The following is a 23,093-nucleotide window of genomic DNA, read 5'->3' on the forward strand; positions in this document are numbered from 1 at the left end:
CTATCTTTTCACGGAACACCATGGTTTTATTGATATATGATATCACTCAGTGCAGACACAAGTTATATACTGTTTCATGTATACCTACCACCAAAGTAACAAGTTCTTTACAAACACAGTATCTGTACTTAGTCACCTTAGTAATGTGAGCTGAGACTTTATCTGGCAAATCAAAAACACTCTTAAGGCAGAAAATGAAATCTGGTACATCGAGCATGCTTTTACAGCCAAAGACGAATTCATGGAACATGTCATAGGCTCCTGATGATAGAAGGAAAATGGCTGATTTTCTTTCACTGACAGAGAAAAAAGAATTCTATAAATTTTAAGTTCTGAAGAGCACAAAGTACTTCCCCTGTGGAGGTAGAGTACCTTGTATCATTGATCCTGATACTTTTTCCTACCATTAGTCTAGAGGCTTTCATCTCGTTTCATGAGCCTGTTCCAACAGGGTGTTTCTGATACAAGCCAGATTTAACCGAGGTTATTTAAATGGCCATCTATATCAGCGCAGTTTCAATTTACAGTATCTACATTTAAGATTTTATTAGCAGCTACTGTTGTATTCAGTTACTAGGCAATGTGAGATCTGCTTTGGGTCTGGAAGTAACGTGCTTTTGTTAGTTGCACACTGCACCTCTCAGCGGGGATTGTTATATTGGGTAAAGTCTCATGATAATGTAGTTTTTTCTACTTTTGAATCTCTTTACAGTGTACCGTGAATTTATCCATTCAGACTGGTGCTAAATTTTGGATCTCTGTATCAGGCTGTGTTGTGAGATATAAATATCCCCAGGGGTATGCAGAACTAGGTTTAGAGGGTTTGCTTTTGATACCTCTGTTTTAAGTAGCACTGCAGTAAAAAGGAAAGGTAATTTTTTCCCTCTTTGTAAATGCATATACAAATAATAGTAAAAACCATCAAAACATTTTTGTTAACAAACCTCAAAAGCTACTTACTGTTTGTTTGTTGTTGTTGTTTTTTTCCCAGCAGTGGTATTTAAAATTTTGAATTAATGTAGTTAAAATAATATCATCCATACATATTTTTAAAGTGAAATTTTGGCAACAGTTTGTTGTAGAAAATCCTGTATGTTGTTGTAAATCATGATGTGTTATCTTTGTTACTCAGATCTATACTTTTACTAGTAGGATATGGTCTGTTGTTTTGTATTACAATGTTTATTGCTTCACAGATTCATCTCTAAATGTTTTTCTGTTGCTTAGCTTTGGGAATGGAAGAGGAAATCCTTTAATGACCAACACCATGTTATTTCCTTAGGGTAATTCCTCTTAATTACCATTCCCTTACAATCCCGAGAGCGCAGGTTATGCACAGAGCCTTTGAAACATGGATTACATTTCTGTCTTGGAACACATCATGCTGCAATTCTTTTTCCTTAGGCTATAACATTCTATTACTACTTCATCAAAGGTTTAATTAAACCCATTAGTTTGCAGAAATTGTGTACATGCTTCAAAAATTATCATCCTTAACCTATTAAAAGATGTCATTTGTAGTATTTTTCAAATGTGTGGCCTGTAATATAGTGTTAACTATTGTTGAGACAAAAATTAAAGTATACAATGGAAGAAATTTTTTTTTAATATTAAGCATTACTGTTTTATTCAGCTGAGTGGTGCAGCTAAAATCTTCAGCTGTGTTTTATCTGTCTTCTCTAAATATTAATCTAAGGAAAAAATCCATCTTGTGTACTAGGAAAATACATCTGTCATGTGAAACGGATTTTGTTAAACTTTCAGGAACTAGTTTTAAGACTTCATTTTTTCATGAGGCAAACACAACTTTACAGATGGTTCACTACTTCTGATACTAACACTTGTGATTTCTGGACATTATGGGTAACCCCTGGATATACAGAGTTTTTAATTTCCATCTTTATAAGTATATTAATTCAAATAATTTGAAACAGTTATTTCCAGACACTGGACAGAAACATCTGTTTTCGTAGCCTCCCAGAAAATGTGACTTGCTTGACCAACTCAGAGCAGTAGTTTGTTAAAATAGACAGCATTAATTTTTGTGCAGATTTGATCTGAAATATATTATGTGAACATAAGAACTTTCTTAAAAGAAGAAAATTTAATTTGCCATGTGCTTAGAACCCCTGAAATATCTCTGAACTGTCACAAGGGAGAGGTCATCACTGTATTTCTGAATTGTGCAGCCATTGGTAGTCATAGCAAGGGAGTAAAGCTTTGCACAGGCTGGTGGTCTCAACAGAGTATTCTCTACCACACCCTCCCTCTACCAAAAAACCTCCAAAAGGAAAAGAGTCATCTTTCACTGAAGTAGATGATTATCTAAAAATAATACTAGAAATAATGAAGCACAATTCCTACAAAGCTGTGTCTTGGAGGTGATTGACTTTGGTTCTGGGGAGGTATGATCTCTAATGCTTTTGCAACAATTAAAGCAGGAGAAATCTACTTTGTGGATTGTCTGGTCTCTCATAAAAGGGTGAGCTCAACTTTGCATTGCTGAAGGCAGTTTTGGGCCCACAAATGATGTTTTAAAGAAGTGGGAGAAGAAATTGCCTAAAACTAATTTATGTACAGATTAGTATAAACTTCCAAATAATGCAAAAATAGCATTAAGAGAATATGAAGTTTGGAAAGTCAAATTCAAAAAAACAGTGAATGCTAGAATTGATGCTTGCATGGTCATGATTAAGTGCTTCTAAAAAGTAGTTAAATTTATCTTCTTGTAGCAATGGGTTTCTCTTTTCAGAGGCAGATTTATGTTTTTTAAACAATTGAGCCTGGAACAGAGGCATTTGTCTTTTGATTTCTTAAATCTGCTAAGTTTATTAACATTTGGACTACATGAAATTTTAACTCTTCCAAATGAAACTCGAATCATTACTAGAGGTTGGAAGGAAAGTCATGCCATGTCTATCCTGTTAATAACGTATGTTATATCCATAAATGAAGTGCCAGATTTGTTCTATGTTGTGTAATGTGAAGGCACATTTTTCAGCTTCTTCCTACTTAGAAACTTTTGTAAGAGGAAGACGAGACAATTCTCCAGTTTCTTTTGTAGTAGAATTTAATTTCAGAGAATAGTGTCTATGATTTATGCATCAGTTGTTTTATTGCTAGATTTTTATTATTGTATAAAACGGAAGGGTAGCGATGTGTTGCTAGTAATCTAGAAGTCAATTTAAGTGAAGTCAGTGAATGCTTCAGTAGTTAAGCATTGATTTTTGGAATGTGAAGTTTAGCTTTGGACAGTAAGAAAATATGATCTGGCTACAAGTCTATTCATACTATTAGTTGTTCTTATCTTTGAATAGTTGTTTCTCTCTAATTTTTCTTTTTAAACATATTTGAAATAATATTTAAATGGAGAGAAATTGGATGGGTTTGTTCCTTTTCTCTTTTATTTCATTCTTTCAGCAGTGGTATGCTTTTGGGGAGGGGTCAGATTAGTTTTATTTCCTACAATCCTGCCTGAGTGCAATGAAACTCTGCTGCACTGCTTAGTGCCAGTTTTGATGTGTCCTCCAGTGTCCCACATCCATGTTTCATTTGTGCAGTAACTGTTTGAATTCATGGAAGCTGCGGGCCATCAAACGTGCTGTCTGGGCGGCTGCTGACCCTGGTTTGGTCCCCAGCCTCAGACCTCCCATCTGTTCCACTTCTTTGAGATATGGATCACATATGGCTGCTTTTGACCTGTGAGCCAGGATCCAAGGAATTCTGATACTTCCAGTAATGTCTAAAGTTGTGTCTAGTATACGGACAACCTCTACTCTCAGTTTAAACTATCTTTTTAGAGACAGGAAAATAAGGAAGGCAAGCTCAAAAGAAGGAATGTCCACCTACAATGGCAGTGTTGTAGCTCCCAAAATTATAGTTTTTTTTCTGATAGTATGAACTTGTTCTAATGCTTAGTCAGTGATTTGACAGAACTTCAAACTGGCAGAGTCCATCCCGCCCGTTCTGCCCTTCAGGGCCGGAGGGCGCACCAGGGCTGCTCTCCCTTCGCCTCCTCCCTTACTGCTGTTGTAGGCCGGCCCTACAGTCCCCTGGCTTTTCATGGGTTTAGGCTCAAGAACCCCAGTCTACTTAGTTACTCCTACAGCAGAAATTGTTCTAACTTTTTTATTTCCATTATTGTTCCTTGAATTGTTTTTTTAATCTTTCTTTTTTATAAGGTGGCCAACCCAGAGTTGCATACTAGATTTATCAGTGGCATCTTCTTTTGTCTTCTATTTGCTTATAGTTCTTAACATTCAGTTTTCTGAATTTCTTTGGCTGTCAGCATTGAGTATTTTCCTAGAACTGTAGGAAAGGCCTTGCTTCTGAATAGTAATTTTGTAATCTGTGATTTTTATATGTAAAATTAGGATTTATTTCCTTCATTACGTTGCATTTAGTAATATTTAATGTGTTATATTTTGCTGAGCCACTCAATAGCGTGGACAACATCTGTATCTCTTCATAGCTGTCACCTGAAGGCTGCATCACTCCATGAGTCACCTTCTTTTCAATGTAATTTATGAGTTAATTAAATAGCACATATTCTAGTGGGGCTCCTCTGGTGGCCTTTTCCTTTCCAGGTACTTATACCTCCTTTTATTTCTAGTCCTTCAAACAGTATTGTATTTTTTCTTGCCAGCTTAGGATTTGTTTTGGTGGGAAGTTTTGTTTGATTGTTTTTTGTTTGTTTGTTTGGGGTTTTTTTCGGCTTTGGGGCAGGCTTATTTTAAAATGCCTTTTGCAAGTCTGAGTGGATATTAAATGGATCTCCTGCATCCACGATACTTGTCAAGTCCTTCAGAAAATGGCAGTATATTGGAGAGAGATGATATCCCTTCGCGAAGGCAGTTTTGACTCTTCCAAATGTTGTACATATTATTGTACCTTCTAACTCTGTTTTATAGTTTCTCCAAACTTGTACATTGTAGATGCTATTTAAAAAAAAAAATGTATATGGATAGCCCTATTCCATCCAGCCTTTAACAATGTCGTCAAGTTGATTGACTGAAGGACAAATTTGCTACTTTGGATTACAGCTATTACACAATAGATCCAATCCTAGATGGAGTCTATTTTTAAAATAGCATTGTTGTGACTACTGTTTCTTCTTTCTAAATTTTAGCTGTCCCTTTTCCACCAACACATCGCTTAACGTCTGAAGAAGTGTTTGACACAGATGGAAGACCAAGGGTAGACATTTTGAAGAACCACTTGATAAAAGAAGGTCGAGTGGATGAAGAAATTGCACTTAGAATCATCAATGAGGGTGCTGCAATATTACGGAGGGAAAAAACTATGATAGAAGTTGAAGCTCCAATTACAGGTAAGATTTCTAGATAATTTCACTGATATTTAAATTTGAAAAAAGCCAGATTTTTTTCAGTAGTAGAGTTTATCTTAAAAATTGCTAAAATAAAATTTCTCTATAATCTCATTGTATTATCCCTCACAACTGCATTTGCCTAGGAGTACTCAAATGGCCTGCAAAAATGGGCTGCACATTATTTTTAAAAATGAAGACATTAAACCCATTGACAAAAACAGTATGATTGTTATTAAACTGACAAAATAGAAAGTAATTAAATCCTGATGATTTATGGATTTCTAATTCCTGCAATGTTTTAAGTGGGAATTAAGATATCTACCTGGAATAGAAAAATGAACTCAGAATTATCCTGATATCTAAATATGTGAAGAGAAGCTAATTGCTGAGGTTTGAAGTAAATGCTGTAAAGTGGAATTTCAAGTGAAAAATATACCTTTATAGTTCCTCTGTAATTGAGACTGATGATTGCATGTAAACCCATGTTCTTTTGAGGGTAGCAGTACTGGAAAGTGTTGGAATATTGTTTCATCATCTTTAACACACTAGCACTAGACCCACTGTGATACAAAACTGACTCTTAAGGTTTTTTGGAGTATTTTCATAGTTCCACTGGTTCTATTTCTGTGTGACCTGGTGAAAGGTAGAATTGGCATCCTTTAGTACCTTTATTTATACGCAATCTAGACTGTAGAAAATACTATATGTTGCATAACTGTTATTTATGATAATAAAAGTAGATTTGATTTTTGTGTTCAAAACAGATTTTCTCGCATTTGACTGTGTTTTCTTCTAAATATATTTATATATATATCTGTATATATATAAATATAAAATTAGTGTCTGAAAAGAATAGTGCATCAGCTTGCTTATTAATATTTGGTAAATGAGAACATTGAAACAGTACATCATTACTATTGACTTTTTTTGAAAATGAATGACTGAAATGGTGGAAACAATAAGTGACTGTCTGAACTCAGAGTCTTTTGAAGCTCCAGATGAAGCTCAAAACTACAGTGTTGTCCATTTGTTTAGAATTTTTATATTTTCATTTATTCAGGTAGTAGTTAGCCAGAGACACTGGTGTATTGGCAGCTGAAAAAGAAGGAAAGTTCTTGTGGTGGTTGACTAGAAATGTTAAGAAAGGGATATAAAAGAGGACACATTCTGTTTAGTCTAATATTTTGTAGGTCATGATGACAAACGGTCTGCTCTAAGGAAGTAGCAACCTTTAAAGTGTGGTGAGCCATATCCAATATTTATTTTGAACATTAGAACAATTTTTTTTCCCTCAAAAAAAATCTACTGATAAACTCTGAGAAGCTGGAAGATGCTGTTTGTCAGTCAGTGACATTTTGCACCGATGGAAGGCATAGGCTCTCAAATTCCTGTTATCAGCAATACCTCCTGCAGAAGCGAGGAGGCAGCTCCTGACTTCCCTTGAGCTGGGAACTCCCCTGGGAATTAGGAGTTAGGAGCAGTTGTCTCTTCCATATGTTTTTTAAATATTTTTTTTAATTGTGAGATGACCTGGCTTTGGTGCATGCTCTTCAGAGTCTTCCCATCTGCTATCTTTGGCACTTCTGCCTTAGGTTGCTGACCGCTGGTCTTGTCCTGTCTCAGATTCTAAAAACACGAGAAAAATCCACTTGCAATAGTGAACATGGTTATTTGAAGGAGAAAAGTAGCTGAGCAAAGAGAAGATATGATGATGTTAAAAGGTATGTTAGTCTGACTCAGAAACAAAAGCATACTCCCTGCTTTTTCAGTCCCACATGGACACAGAAATTGTAGCGAAGCAGCAGGCATTTTCACATGTGCATACCAAGAATTTGCAAAGATACCCAAGGGCTTGGGGAGGACAGGAAAGAGCTGCTGACAGCTTTCAGGACCTCAGTGCTCAGGGTACTCACTGTGTTTGATAAATGTTCCACAATCTGTTAGACTCAAATAGGGTTATCATCAGTGTTGTCACAGGTAGTGAGGACAGCATCTTAATGAAAAGCAAAGGGGAAGCTTCAAAAATTTCTGTTATTCCTACTTTATTCTTGCCTTTCCTCTTAAATAGAAGTACTTTGTGGCTGTTTACTTAACTATAACTTAGTAACTTTTCTGTTGGATTTTTTTTTTTTAATTAATTGGAACAAAATTTTTGCTTGCAGTGTGTGGTGATATTCATGGCCAGTTCTTTGATCTAATGAAGCTGTTTGAAGTGGGAGGATCACCTGCTAACACAAGATACCTCTTCCTCGGTGACTATGTAGACAGAGGTTATTTTAGTATAGAGGTAACTGAATATATTAATCTGTTTTGTCCTAAGTTTTTCTGTAAGCACACTTTCACAGAGGTTTTCAAATGAAATTTTAGGTCTGCTTTAACATGTGAATGTGTTCTTCCTTGCTGTGCTTTCTCCAATGACAAAGGCCTGTTTACAGGAGGATGTTGACCAGCCATTTGGACTGTCCTGTTGAAATCACCAGATTTACTAATTTTTCCTCCTCTTTCTTTAGTTAGTTTTTAAAAAGTTGAATTCTGTAGCATTTTTTGTACATAATCCTGCTTCTCTGGTAATATGCAGGAAGGAGTGATTGTATGTTGTTGGAGAATAGGTGAGTCATGACTACAGGGTCTTTTAATTTATTGTAGTTGTTTATCTGTATGAAGTAGATTTGTTTTACTTATGTAATCAAGCTTTTTAAAATAAGTACTAATATTTTTCTTTACTAAAATTCTGAGGGCGATTACAGATATTTCCTAAGGATGACGTGTGTTTCTCCCATTAATTTTTCAGGTATTTTGAATTCAAATATTTTTTTTATTTTCAGTATGTTTATTAAGTATGCTACATTCCAGATATATTCACTTACTCATATCAACGAGTTCCAGAGCTATGATTTTTAAGCTAACTATTCTTCTGGAGCCGGTTTGGGAAGTGCCTCAGTTTGAGATCTCTTCATAGATACCAAATCTAATGGAGTGGCATACCATTTGAAATACCATTTTGCAAGCCATGGTACATGGTACTTCTTTTCTGTATTAAAGTTATGCTGTTCTAATAATGCGTGGGTATGTACTGTGAAGGGCTTACAGGATGCCTTTTGGCATCTTTAGGGATGGTTGACAAACAGGAGATGCAGCAAGAGTGCCAGCCTGAAAGTCATTTATAAGGAAAATTTCAACAGACATTCCTTATTAAATTCAACTACTTTGCCGGTTCTTGATGATTACAAATAATGTAATTGTCCTTGAAAATGACATTTACATAGCAACACTATATGCTATGGTATGAAAGCTTTTTAACCATTGCACTTACAAAAAGCTTTTGAACAATAGATATTCTTGAATATATCAATAAGAACAGGCTCTGTTTTTTTGTCATGTTTTTAATTCTTAATATAATATTTGGTGTGCTAAATATACTTGTGGAATATGTGAAGACATGCACAATATACTATTGAAAACCACTCCAAGGGCTTTTAAAAGGCCTGTCTTCACTGAGATAATCTGCTCTCTTCGACTCTGAGTGGCTGTTGGAACATTGGTGAAGTACACGGCAGATTATCTGAATGAAGTTGAATTGCTGCAGGTGCATGAAGGTTGTGCTTTGTGGTCTTGTTAATAAAGAAAAAATAGTACATGTAAATCAGCCATTTGTTCTCCATTTTAACTTTTTTTTTTTTCCCCCCTATTTAAGTTTTTGCCTTGATTAACATTTAGGAAGTTTAAGTTGACCTCCAGGAGTTTTCATATATGGTTACTTTAAAATCTTTCTTAGTGATTGGAAATGTAATATACATTTGGTAAAATATTTTGCTTTTCACAGGAAAGTGAAGGTGAAAGTTCCTAAAAATGTACAAACAGTGAAAATTGATTTTTCACTAATAAATTCTTAATCAGTCTGTCCTGAAACATCTTTAATTGCCTTGATGTCTAAGTAGTAACCCATTTCCAATTAAAAAATGTCATAACTTTTAATAGGAAAGATAATTACATGCTACCATGATTGTGTATCAGAAAACCTGCTGAGATCAAGATGGCGACTTTCATCTAAGTGTAGGCACGTTCTTGGTTTCTGTGCTGGGAGTAACAGGGGACAGAGAACTCTGACCTTAGTCTGTCTCTATTTGATAATAAAAAATAAATGTGCCAGTACAGGAGAGGGAAAAAGAAAAAATTCTTTTTGTGCTTAATAGGTAACATGCTTGAGAACGTGTACACTCGGTGATTTAATCAAATGTAGGATCCATTCACTGAAAGGAAGGTGCTATTTTGCCACTTTTCTATTAAATGTTTTTAAGGTTGCCAGCTTTTATAAATTTTTCATACAAACTGACTTAACCAGTTTACAATTCTAGAATTTGCCAAATGAACTCACATATCAATTTGATGATAAACAGTTGTTTTGTAAGAAACTTCATGCTCTCTGCTGGGAAACAGTTTTAAAGAGTCTGGGGACTTCGCAATATATCAGGGTATTTTCGAGTTATAGAAACTTCGGAAAGCAAGTGGTTATTATTAGAAAAATTACTATTTTGCATATTTTTGCAAAGAAGATAAAATAAAAATTCAGAAATTAGTTTAGCTAAACTTCACAATATAAGTATGAGGTATTTCTTCATGTTTGCTATGTTTTTTTTGAAGCATTCCTTTGTTTTCTTCCTTCACATACGTACTGTTCTATACAAAATAACTGCAGAGTGATAGCTTCAGGCTACTCGTGTTGATTAAGAACAATAGCGATAACAACTTGGAGGTGACTCCAATGTAGTCCAAAACTTCTGGGGTTTTGAGATTTCTGTGCTCAGTTAAAAATACAAGAATCAGATTTGAAATGTAAGAAATACATTTTGGGCATTCAAGACTGCTGGGTGGTTACAGACTCTAAACTTTAAAAACTGTGCATGTTCTGTAGCTCTGTCCTCAACTCTGTTCACTGCTGATGTTGCAACAATAATGATATATGGAAACTTACTATAATTCTTTGAATTTGCTGCTTGAACGCTGAAAAACAACCAGCTTTCCTAGTTTTTTTTGGGAAAAAAAGGTTTACTCTGTCCATTCTTAGTTTAAAATGGTCTCCAAATGATATAGCTGAATTTAATGTAAATCATTTTGTGGGGTTTTTTTCTTCAGTGTCTCTTAAGAAATGTCTGCCTTCCTTCTTACGCCAGTGTTTAGAATCATATTATAAAATCAGGTTTTAGGCACAAACGTGTGTTACTTTTGTAGATGAAAGTGTTCTGCAGTATAATTCTGCTGAGTTTATTTTACTATTGAGTGTCCAATAAATAGAATATTTTTTCAGCATTCTGTGTGGCTACTCTTAAGAAAATGAATGAGCAGTTTGCACAACTCATGTCCAGACACTGGACTCAGGAGAGTAGTGCTGTATTTTAAAATGGCATATTAAGCTGTACTTGCTTTTGACGTTGTTAATGTTCTTACTCAATGTTTCTCAGCAATAATTTTTAAAGTTCTTATAAACTTGTGTATTTTACTGGATATTTTTGTTTTTCAACAGTGTGTGCTGTACTTATGGGTTCTGAAAATTCTCTACCCAAGCACATTATTTCTTTTGAGAGGCAACCATGAATGCAGACACCTAACAGAGTATTTTACCTTTAAGCAAGAATGTAAGTACTGTCTAAGAATGTAAAATTAGCTTATTTCCAACTTGCCCATCTACAGTCTGTCACTTTACTAGAAATGCTTGTGTGTTAGTTCAGTTCAGGTCTGGCAAACATTTGGAGGCCCCTTTGGCTTCTGTAGAATTGCTTGTAGTTAAGTGAGTACAAGTTATGTAGGAGACTGCTGTCTGTAAATGTACATTATGGAGTAAATGTTGATGTATCAATGCTGGTTTTAAAATCATGCAGAGAGGAAGGCTGTTTTGCTGTCTTGGCTATAATCACGAGTGCAGCGTAACTTGCTGAGCAGCACTGTGAAGCTAGGAAGAAAGTCCTCTTGCCAAGTAATTTTTCCATTTGAGGAACTGATTTCAGCTATGTTAGACAACTCTTTTGGTGATGTAACGCTTGTGTTAAGTATCAATCCAGTGACAAATGGATCATCTGCCCTCTTTGATGTAGGCAAAAGTGACATGATCTATCAGCAGTTATTAGTTTTTCACTGTAAATGAGAAATCACAAACTTGTCAGCAGTATTTTACACTGAAGTTTGCTGATAATTGTGTAACACAAAATGAGGAAAGTTGGTACTGCCAGAGGAGAATATGTCTTACAAGTGTGCTTGATATTGTCGTGTTTGGAAATGCTCATTTACACCCAAAAATACTCATTGCTTTGGGGGTTTTAAAGCATTCATTTTGAGATTTGCTCTTATAATTATGAACCACTAATTTACTTATTCCATCTAATGTGGATTTCTTAATGTTCTATATTTCTTTCCTGCAGGTAAAATAAAGTACTCGGAAAGAGTCTACGATGCTTGTATGGAAGCTTTTGATTGTCTCCCTCTTGCTGCTCTTTTAAATCAACAGTTTCTTTGTGTTCATGGTGGACTTTCACCAGAAATTAATACACTAGATGACATTAGGAGAGTGAGTATTTTGTGTATTTGAAAATAAGTGGAAATACGGATATTTATATGATCCTATACAATGTCATGTTTGTGAAATTGTCAGTATATTGTTTTCTGTTCTTGTCTCTTTTGGAAGTGTAAACCAGGAACTGAAATGTAGGCTAAGCAGTATAATAATTAAAAAATCTTGGATTATGTAGTGTAGTAGGTCTCATTGGGACAGCTGGGACTGTTACAAAACCCACACATAAAACCCCCTCAAAAACTCCATGTCATTTCCGAGGCAGGTATTACATGTAAAGAGCTTCATATCCAGTTGCGATAGTACTTTGTGCTTCTTTCTATGTAAGAGCAGCATTCTCCTGGCTTTCAGGACAGAACTCATACAAGCTAATTGTAGTCTTGAAATTATTTGGTATATCAAACATCATATTTCAGTTATTCTTATATTTCTTTGAAAACTTTTTTTTTTACTCTCTTGATCATGTGGATTTTCGTTTTGAAAGAGTGTGAAATTGCACTATTTAATACAAATTCAGATTGCTATTTAAAATGGCAAATTTGGTAGGCATTTAAGTAACAGCTGTGGAGTGCTTATTGCTGTGGTAAATGTGCTGAGTATAACGGTAAGAAGAATGAAAACAAGTTTTAGAAATTATACAATGGAAACACTAAGTAGTGGTGTATAATTTAAAGGCAAGAAGACTGTGGTGACATGAGGTCTCTGTTTCTAATAACCTGGTTTCAACTTGCATGGACTGCTGATGTCAGGCAAAGATTGTATCAGATGGGAGTTTTGAAACTCGGTTGCTTTCCTTTTTGCTTTCTCCTTTTTTACTTATTTTAGTTAACTTAGCCAGCATCTTGAATGCTGCATTTGGAAATCAGAACTGTTCATGTTATGATCAGTAACAGCTAAAGTGTACGCAGTCCTAAAATTACGTTTGGCCCTTTGAAGGCAACCACAAGGCTGATGTGGACCCCAGTGAAAATGAGTTTGACACCCCTGGTGTAGTTGATTTCAGCTTAAAATATAAATAGGTGGTTCTAAGAAAGCTTTGGGATTATAGCTAAGGATGGAAGAAAAAAGTTATCCACATACAGAAGAAGGTATGTGGGTGCTATTTCAAAAAAGATCTGAGTATCAGAAGGATAATGTATGTTCCTAATTTTATTTTAGAGTATCTAAATATTGATGGCTTGATTTGTCTTTTAGCTTCATTTATTGTATTTCTCATTTTCTTAGCATTTTCTCCTGGTGCTCCATTTTTCTTTTTTACCTCTCACTTTCCTCACACTTATAGGCTGCTGTCCAGTTGAATCTCATTTCTGAATTCGCCAGATTTCTTTTTGTACTGATCTGGACCATTTCAGAGGCTGGAATGTCAGCTTGTTTCACTTACAGATATTACACTGCCAAGCAGAATGATCTGAGAGGAGAAGAAAATGGTAGAAACAGAGAGGAAGCATATTTACCAGCTCAGTGGTGTAAGTGGGAAAATATACTGAGGCACATTGAGCAAATGCGAATGTATGCAGAAATCAGCATGCATTGTGCAGAGAAAGAGAAGGCAGAAAACAAAGTGAGTAACAGTGCCATTCTGATAAGGCCTTAACACTTCTCACATTAGAGATGAAAAGAAACATGGTCAGAGCTTTTTGCAAAGTAGTGTAAAGGAAACATAGTTGCCAAAAACACTTCGGAAAGTAACTGTCGTAATAGGATTGTGATTAATTTTTCTTTTGCTCTCAGTCTTGCAGCTAGTCAGGTTTCAAAGTGTCAAGTAAATATAGTTAGAAGGTGATTCTGGCATCTTGGCCTGTACTTATATACGTGCTTCTATAATGCTTGAGGCTACATTAGGATAAAATACAAGCTTGTATGTTTATATATATGCATGTATATACATATATATATAAGAAAATCTGCATTGTATATTGCTTCTGATGAAAACCACATTTATAAATGTAAGGCAGTGCTATTAGAACTGTTCTTTGGGCCTTTTTTGTTTTTTAAGGAATCATCTGGTAACTTGGAAAAGACACTATTCATGGGTTGGCAGCAGCTTCAATAGCTGCATTAGAGCTTGGCATGCGCTGATATTGTAAGTGTATTTAAATTAAATGGGTGATGGGAAATGCTCTTTTTACATCTAGGAAAAGATATACTTGTGGTACGAGTGTAGTGTGTGAAATGACTTCTGTAAACAGTTGAGACAATTGTATAACATTACAAGCCTGTTTTATTAGTAGGAGTTCTCTTCAAAGAGAGGTCTTCTCTGCGAACACATGTAGGCATAATCATCTGGCATAAAAAGGGAAATCACAGCTCTCCAAACAGTGTAGGAATCACCTAAGAAAAAAAGAAAAATTCTTCACAGATGCAGTTTCTTCTGGATGAAGATTTTTGTCAGTTTCACTGACATTCAGGAAGATGATAAAACTACACAAATTATCATCTTTGCTGGCACAAACTTCTTTCCAGTAGCGGATAGCTATTGTCGTAGCTATGACAGTAAAGCCTCACCAGAAAGATTGCTGCAGGTGCTTCTCATTTCTGGGAAATAGGAAATTTGTGAAACGTGCAGTAATGTGGTTTTTATTTTCCCGTCTTCATTTACACAAATGTTCTGAATATGTTGGTAAGGAGTGTCTCTTTCAGACTCGTGTCCATCAACTTAGAGGTGCTGTTTAGTTGGTTTAATTTACAGTTCCAAGACTTCTGTTGGAACAGAATTCCAGGAATTGTGATTTTAAGCCTAGTGATTTCTAAGGAGGAATTGTGTCCAGATAAGATTATGGGGGCTCTTAATTTGAAGAAGAGAGAGAATTTTCTTCCTCCTTTACATCATTTGTTTAGTTCTTGGCGGTGCTAAGGCTTGATCAGCAAAGTGCCTCGAAATGTATGGGGGTGCTACTGGGAATCTGTCTTTACAATACTTCGCTTCCTTTCCATGGTCTGCTGAAATTTCCACTTCTTTAGTGATATATAAGATGACTGCCAGTCTTTACTGGCTTCGTGTTGTTTTCAGGACTTTACTGTGTGATAGTTCTCAGGAAAATTAGGACAGCTTAATTAAAACTGGTGTCTGTATCTTCAAGTATGTGAAACTTCTGTGAAGGTCTTTGCCTCAAAAGTGAAGTAGTTTTAATTTGCTGTACCTTAATCCACCTCCAAGGTTTTGCTACTCCTGAATTCGAACATCCCTGTGGAGGTATGATGCACTTCATTTTAGTAGCCCTGACTGCATAATACCTAGAAATTAATTTAGATTTATGGTATTTATCAAAAATTACACTACCTGTTTTTGTTTTAACTCCAGGTGTAGTAATTCTTATTCTTGAATAAAATTGTCTGTCTCAGTTACTTTAATCATATTTAGAGATATGTTAAGCTGATTTCTATTGAGATTCTTTTTTGCTGTAGTCACAACTTATTCAGAAATAGTTAATCAGTAACAAGTGTTGCGAATTGACTCATGTCCTTTGTTAACTTTTTTGCTGTCCCAACGTAGAGAAGGCCTTAAGTTGATTATTCTGATTTGATACATGCAATCTGGGTTTAATTGAATAGCTTGCAGTGACATTTCATGAAGTTTTGAGATGTCTTGAGAACCATGCCAGTTGGTAGACTATCTAGTGAAAGAGACACTCATTTGGTGTGTATCTAAGTATACTTATTTTTTACAAACTGACCTTCTTGCTTCAAGAAAGGGCTACCGTATTGTTCCAATGCTATGAGAAGGGAGTTGGGAAGACAGATGCACTGCTTGCGGCAACCGAAACTTTTGATTTATGACATCTCTATCCATTTGGCCAAAGTCATATAGAAAATCCTTGAAGAATAACTCAAGAGAATTTCTTATAAATGCTTTCTAGACTTTCAGCCTTCTGTATTGCAGGAAACATCAATCAGCAAACGCTTGAAACTTCCATGTGTGAATGCTTCTGTTAGCTTCTGGACCCAAATTTATTGCTGGAGGTTTAGAAACTTGATGGTTTAATCTACAGAAATACAGGTACTTGCAGAAGTTGATGGACTGGCTTCTTCAAACTGGAAGAAATATACCATACTGGGTTCATCATCCAGTGTGGGAAATGTTGAATCACTGGATTTTTAATACTGAATAAATTCCAACAACAACTTCAGTTAATACCTGCCTTGCCATTATCTGGCAGGAATTTGTAAAGATCTGGACCTCTCCACTTATGTTACAGGTGGCAGCCTCGGGAGCTCTGATTTTCCAGGGCATGAGAGAGCTTGGCACTACTGCTGGTTCCATATTTGAATGGATTCCTATGGACCGTTAGACTCAAATTCACCAGGTGCTCACCAAACCTCCCTTCGAACCTGTCATGAAGAGTTAAGTGTTGTCTAGTACCATCAAAGTCATCATCTTTGGTATGGGAGGTAAAGTGAGATAAATGCAGTGTCCATCAAAGAACTGTTCCTACATTTCTTGGATAAAATCATCTCGTGAACAAACTCCAGCTGCATAAAGATCAAATAAACTTTACGTTGGATCTGGGATATCTAATTTCATTTCTGGGACATCAGAGATTTATTGACTGTTACTTACTTAAGCAGAGTATTTTCCTTTTACGTTAACAAATGCGCTGTCCTCCTTACCTCTGCCCTTTTCCCTGTGGTTACTAGGAAAGTTGCAGGCTGCTGAAGCAGGTGTTTCCAAGTGGAAATCTGTAAAGAAGTAGCTAGAGAAAAGAAATCTAAGACATCTCCCAAAAATGCATATGGCCCATTACACCAGGGCTGTAGCTGAGAAATAAAGCCTATATGAAAGAAGTCTAAGACGGCTGAGCTAGTCACCTCTTCATTACATTGTTAAATGATCTTTAATGGAGACGGGTGTTTCAGGGTTGGTTTTGGTTGGGGTTTAGAGGGTTTTTTGATATATTTAGTCTCTTCTAGTCAGTGCTAATTATTAATGCTTTTCTTTTATAATTCCTGTTTTCTGTACTGTTTCTCTTTGCTAATTCCTGGTAGTCTCCAGATTGGTAGATATGGCATGTGCATGAAAAAGGACCATTTTGTTCCTTGTCTGTAACTTGACGTTCTATTACACATATCCATCAGTCTGGAATTTATCTTTCTTTTTACAACTAATAAATCTTATTGCTCTTAACAGGTTTGGTTCTTTTGGCATGCCTCTGCCTTATTTCATGAGGAGGAGAGGAAAAATATACAGAAACTACTTCTCTTTGATATGGTTGGGATTTATTCTAAAAACGCTTGGTATTGATGGATATGTAGTGTAACAAATGTATGAAACTTACTGATTTAATATTCAAAGAATCTTTGTGCTGTTGCCTTTTCTCAAACAGTTAGATAGATTCAAAGAGCCTCCAGCATTTGGACCAATGTGTGACTTATTGTGGTCAGATCCTTCAGAAGATTTTGGAAATGAAAATTCACATGAGCATTTCAGTCACAATACAGTCAGAGGGTGCTCATACTTTTATAGGTGAGAGTATGCTATGATCTATTTAATGTTTTAGTGCTGACTCTTGCTGTATATTTTAAGATTTCTTTTACTCATAGTTCTTTTCATTTCACAGTTATCCAGCAGTTTGTGAATTTTTGCAAAATAATAATTTGTTGTCAATCATTAGAGCACATGAAGCACAAGATGCAGGGTAAGTACTTTGTGTCTTTAAAGAAATTATTCACAGTCTAAAATAAAAACGAATTGCTCATTACTGTAAGGTGTAAAATAATCTGTTTGGTTTTGCAGTTATAGAATGTACAGGAAAAGTCAAACTACAGGGTTCCCATCATTAATAACAATTTTTTCAGCACCTAATTACCTGGATGTCTACAATAATAAAGGTAAGAACTTGTTATTAAAAACTGTATGTAATAATAAAATAAAAATGTCTTTCTAGATAAGTCATCTAATACGAACATTTTTTTGCCAGGTAAGAAATTAAAGGACAAAAAAAATCCATTAGTAAAAGTTATAGTATGAATGTGTGACATAAATTACAACCTCCTATAAGATAGCTTGAAGCGTAAGTGTGGGCAAACGTTTCCTTTGTAAAACCTGTTGCTATTTAGTACTTCTGAAATGTGTCACCTGGTGTTTTCCAGTCAGGTAAGGCTTTCCTGTGCCATGAGTTTTCACTCTTCTGGTTGTGTTTAGCTTGTGGACTAAGGAAAGGAGGAAGCACTGACCAGCAGCTTGTGCATAATGTGGTTTGTGTTGTGTATTGTGGCACCTGAGAGTCCAGTTGTGAAGGTACAGGGCCACAATGGCTGTGCATGGGAAGTGAAGAAAGAGCAAGTACTGATCTAAATGCTGATCACCAATGGAAATGTTATTAGAGAGGTGTAAAACAGAAGGAATTCCTTTTTGTCCATCCTCTGCTTAAGTGAAAGTTGCCCAGGAGAAGTATGCTTGATAGTGTGGAGCAAGATTTACAAGTCAGAATTGCAGAGAAGAGCTTAGCTGTGAATTAATATTATTCATAGATGAGAACAAAGTTCAACAACAGAAATAATTAAAAATGAAGCCTGCTGAAATTCAAGTATGACATTAAAGTGTGGCATTTCAGGTATGTGATGAATGAATGGTCTCCAAATATTCAGATAGCGTTCTTTGAAACCAAGACCTCTTTTCTATGAAATATATAGCATTTTCTCCCACCCGCCTCCAAAGAACCAGCCCCCATAATGCACACCACTTCTATAGGTTGATTACCTCTACAGAGGAAAAGATGAGCTGTTGTTACTTGCACAAATTGTAAAGGAGAAATAAAATAACTTCAACTGGCTCTTTGCATTTTTTCACCATCTCTGTGGATATCACATTTTTAAGAATCCTTTTTGCATCAGCTGTTCCCAGTGTAATGCAAACATAAGTAAAGAAAAATGCAATCAACACTTACCTGGCTGTAGAATTTTTCTGTTTTGTTTCTGTGTGCTTCCCCTTCTCTGTGATTTTCTAGATTTCTATAGTTTTACTCCAAGCTTACCATGCAGGAAGACACATGAAGAGTAAAGCCTGAATCTGGATAGACTGCTCTTCTGAGTTAGGATTTTGTTAAAGTTGCTGAAATTATACCTTTTCAGGACCTTTGTTCATTTTAGACCTATAGTAGGATAGTACAGAGCTATATTGACATGTACCAGTACCTTAAACTGCAACAAGTGCATTAGAAATCCAAGGTTCTCCATTAGAAATCTGTCCTGTAAGTACTGGGAAAGAGAACAGAGTATCTCTGAGATTATTTTGTCTGTAGTATAAAATAGAGCTAAAAAAAACATGTGACTTTACATTTGTGGTACTTGCAAGTTTTAAATGTTCTTTTCAAAATGTCTGAATTTTATTTTAGCTGCTGTATTAAAATATGAAAACAATGTGATGAATATCCGTCAGTTCAATTGTTCTCCTCATCCTTACTGGCTACCAAATTTTATGGATGTTTTCACGTGGTCTTTGCCATTTGTTGGAGAAAAAGGTAGGCAAAAGTTACACATCTAATGAACATCTGCCCTCTTTCTCCCAGATTGATTTTGGGGAAGTTGGGTTTGTTTGTTTTTGTTCGTGTTGGGTTTGTTTTCAATATATTTACCAATGAGAGATTAATTGCATAATTTTTGCAAAAATGGGTATGTGTATTTATCAGGTAGAAGATTTGGTGAAATTGTTAAGCTGGTTTGGAGGGTTTTTTTGGCATGTGAAAATGCCATTTCTGAGAAAGGATAAACTGAAATACAACTTGTTTTACAGGTTTTGGTTGTTTTCTTCACCAGTTTTAGTCAATATAGTTAAAACTGCATCTGGTAAAGCAGAGGTGTAAACAGAAATTATAACTTCTGTTGAGGGTGCATATCTGCATGTGAAGTCAATATGAAAACTGTTCACATTCTACAAATGTTGGGCTGTATACATTATTAATCTTGTATGGTTATAGGTATTGTAAACTATGTTGAGATGTTAGTGTAAAATGTTAACTTTTCTATATAGTTATAACAGCTTGACCTTCATTAAAGAGAACTTTTTCAGTTATAGTTTTTCTTGTAAAAAAAAGATAATTTAGCACAGATGCTCTTTTTTTCCCTCCCCTCTAGAGTTGAATCTCTGAATCTAGGACACTGGGGCTGCAGGTAGTCTGCAGTTAAAAAGCAATGAGGTTAGAGGCTATTTGGGTCTGTTTAAAACTCTTCCATGGCAGGAACTGGTCTTTTTATGAAAGAGATCTGGAAAGGTCTTTAAATGACTTATTCAAAGTGTTCTTGAGATAATATATTTACAGTCCTATAAACTGAGGATTTTAGATTTGTTTGTATTGTGTGTAGCGAGCAGTTAAATACAAATAATTTGGACACTTTTTAGTGTGGTTAGCCCACTCGACAGTTTGTTGTTTTTTTTTTAAATGGAGAGACCTGACATTTGACAGGAGATTTTTGTTTATATCTCTCTTACCTGGTGATGCAGTGGATAACATTTTCAACAGCAAAGTGTTAATACTGTTTGTCTTGCTCTTGTTATGGTGCTGGTAATGAGACACCCAAATACTGTTCACTAAGTGGGTTTTGACCCGCTGTGTGCCTGAGACTGCTGAGATTATGGCCCTTGTAGTTTGTCTTGCCTTTGGACAAATACATCTACTTTTGATGAAGGATACAGTGTCAATATTGCCTGGTCTGTGTTGAATAAATCAAAATCAGAATAATTTGGTGTGTTTTTTCTGTTGTTAAAGTAGACAGTAACTCTTGCTCAAGAATGGAGAAGAATACCATAGCAGATAACACAGCAACTGTATGAATTAGTCACGAATAAATGTAGACAGCAATTTACAGGGTTTTTCACCAACCGACTGAACTTCTGGAATACGTTTCAGAGCACTCTAGGGGGAGGAGAAGTTTGACTGTTTTAAGGAAGAGTCTCATATACATGGGAAAGATTGAGTGGCAGAATAGGGAAATGCCTGGAGAAAGAAAATATAAGCTTTTTGAGACAAGTTTGTGTACCCATTACGCTAATATTGTTAAGGGGTGTTTGAAAAGACATGTAGTTTGCACCATATTTGTATCATAATCTTTTCCTGCTTCTTTGCTTCTGCTGCATGCCTGCAGATGCCAGGAATGGAATAGTTTTCTCATTTTAAACCTGAATTTCAGCAATCAAAAGATTTTCATGTTTAAGTAAATTTTGCATAAAATCTAGTTCAAATACTTATCCTAATGTAAAAATACTAATACACAACAAGACAATCCTTACCTGAAGGAACTCCCTGTAAGATAATGGAGAAAGCTCTGCTCTGTTCTTGGATTATTAGGTGGTATAATTTTTAACTGCTTATTTTTCTAAGCTTTTTCAGTTCCATGACAGTGCACATCAAGAAAAACACATTTTTGAAACCAGATTAGCGAGCAATGGCTGTGATGTGGGATGCTCATTTACTATAGATGCTGGTGACTAATTATATCTTGTGTGTGTGGGAATATTTAAAATTCTACAGAATTCTACAGAATTAAGATTTATTTTTTCCTATACAGTAACAGAAATGTTGGTGAATGTTTTGAGCATTTGCTCTGATGATGAACTGATGACAGAGGGAGAAGATCAATTTGACGGTAGGGGTTACTTTACATTATATAAATCTCTTTAATGGTAATAACCTGTGATACAGTTTATTTAGACTGGCGTAATATTACCTTGAATTTGAAGAAAATTGCCTTCAATTTTTTCTTTAGATAATGACACTGAGGGAGTAGCAGAGAAGGGAATTGTGGGTTTGTGCTTGTGATCAAGAAGCAGTAAATATTTTTATCTCATTTCTATTTGAAACTTTTGTGGAAAATTATCAGAATTTCTTGTCACTTTAAGCTTATTGTGCTAATATTTAGAATAAATTTATTGTAAGATCTTAAATTTTATAATGATTGCTCTTCAATGAAGAGTTGATACAGGTAGAAGATACGTCTTATGGCAAAGCACTATACAGAAAGTATGAAATGGAAGTTTAAGTCTCGGTCTTTGAGTTTAAAGCATAAAATTTCGGAGAACTTTTATATGTACACTGTATAATACGTGTCTGTATAATGAATTATAACATTTTCAGTCTTGTAAACTACAATACAGTAGATTGCTAAGGAGATATTTGTAGCACGGTGATTAAGAAGCAACACTAACGTGAAGACCTAGCATATCACAGTTACTACTGTTGGTTTTTTACAGCAGTGCTTAATGTCACACCTAAAAGTTTCTCAGACTTACTTCATTTTATCCAATAACAGAACTAATTTGATGGATTGTTTGATGATGGGGGAGGAGGAAGGAAAGTTTCAGCAGCCTTTGATGGACGCTAAATATAATTTATAAAGATATTAGAGCCCATTCTTAACGTTTGCTATCTACTGTGTTCACACTCAGTAGCAGAACAGTGGTGTGCCAAGCAGCTGTGTGTGTTTTGGTGGGAACGCTTTGGTTATGAGCCACTTCAACTTTGCTGCCATTTAGATTGTTGCTGGAAATGTGAAAAATTAGAAAAAGTCTCAAATACAGTCCCGCAAACAGTTAATTTATGTTTTTCATTCAAGTAATCCTACTAAATTGAGCATTAAGCAATTATACCGAGCATTTGCAGGGGTAAGGTTTGGTGGTATTCCGAGGCGTTAGGATTCGGGTGTGCAGTAAAAGCGCAGTCATCTGTTGATTGCAGATGCCCTGTCTTTAGTACAATAGTTGCAGTTTTGTGATTTGAATTATTTTATTCTTCTGTGTCCTTTAACGATTTCTTTGCTTGTTGCATCTCTTAATGCCACCTAGGTACTGTCTACGCTTTATCTTTGTGTCAGTGGCTTTTTTTTCTAACTGTTGACTTTCAAGCTTTCACTTGTTTATCATCAAATTTTAAAATACACCCAACAATTCCACTTCTTGTTCGATGAATGCATTTTTAAGTGTTGCAATTTTCCATTTTATTTTTTCACATTTCTTCCCCATTCCTTCTTTATTACCACTTCCAAGTTAAATATCTTTATTTTATTTGTCTCACTCACCTTTTTCTCCATCGTTCACTTCCTTTTTTTCTGGACTCTCCATCTGAAGAGCGACTCATATATGGCAATAAAAAAGGTACAGACCAGACAGAGTAGGAATGTTTTGAAATATGACTTCATAGAACCTGCAGTATAAGTATTAATGCCCAAAATACCTTTCTGTTGAGAGACATATATAGTGTTTTATTATTAGAA

At 35.4% G+C, this 23,093-nt stretch overlaps 1 protein-coding gene across 6 annotated transcripts in view; it reads left to right on the forward strand.

Moving 5' to 3' along the window:
* PPP3CB (protein phosphatase 3 catalytic subunit beta) overlaps positions 1-23,093 on the forward strand; it is a 43,544-nt gene that overhangs the window by 7,855 nt on the left and 12,596 nt on the right. For 3 of the 6 annotated variants that reach the window (XM_082053072.1, XM_082053067.1, XM_082053070.1), the window contains exons 2-11: positions 5,129-5,329; positions 7,492-7,616; positions 10,851-10,962; positions 11,743-11,888; positions 17,213-17,352; positions 17,447-17,524; positions 17,623-17,717; positions 19,223-19,348; positions 21,393-21,470; positions 22,948-22,974. In XM_082053072.1, coding sequence (XP_081909198.1) covers positions 5,129-5,329; positions 7,492-7,616; positions 10,851-10,962; positions 11,743-11,888; positions 17,213-17,352; positions 17,447-17,524; positions 17,623-17,717; positions 19,223-19,348; positions 21,393-21,470; positions 22,948-22,974 — 1,128 coding nt within the window. The remainder of the gene's footprint in view (positions 1-5,128; positions 5,330-7,491; positions 7,617-10,850; positions 10,963-11,742; positions 11,889-17,212; positions 17,353-17,446; positions 17,525-17,622; positions 17,718-19,222; positions 19,349-21,392; positions 21,471-22,947; positions 22,975-23,093) is intronic. The other 3 variants (XM_082053068.1, XM_082053071.1, XM_082053069.1) reach the window with 1 other exon arrangement.

Source organism: Streptopelia decaocto, assembly GCF_964273445.1.
Source record: "Streptopelia decaocto genome assembly, chromosome: 5".
In the NCBI taxonomy this organism is placed as follows: Eukaryota; Metazoa; Chordata; class Aves; order Columbiformes; family Columbidae; genus Streptopelia; species Streptopelia decaocto.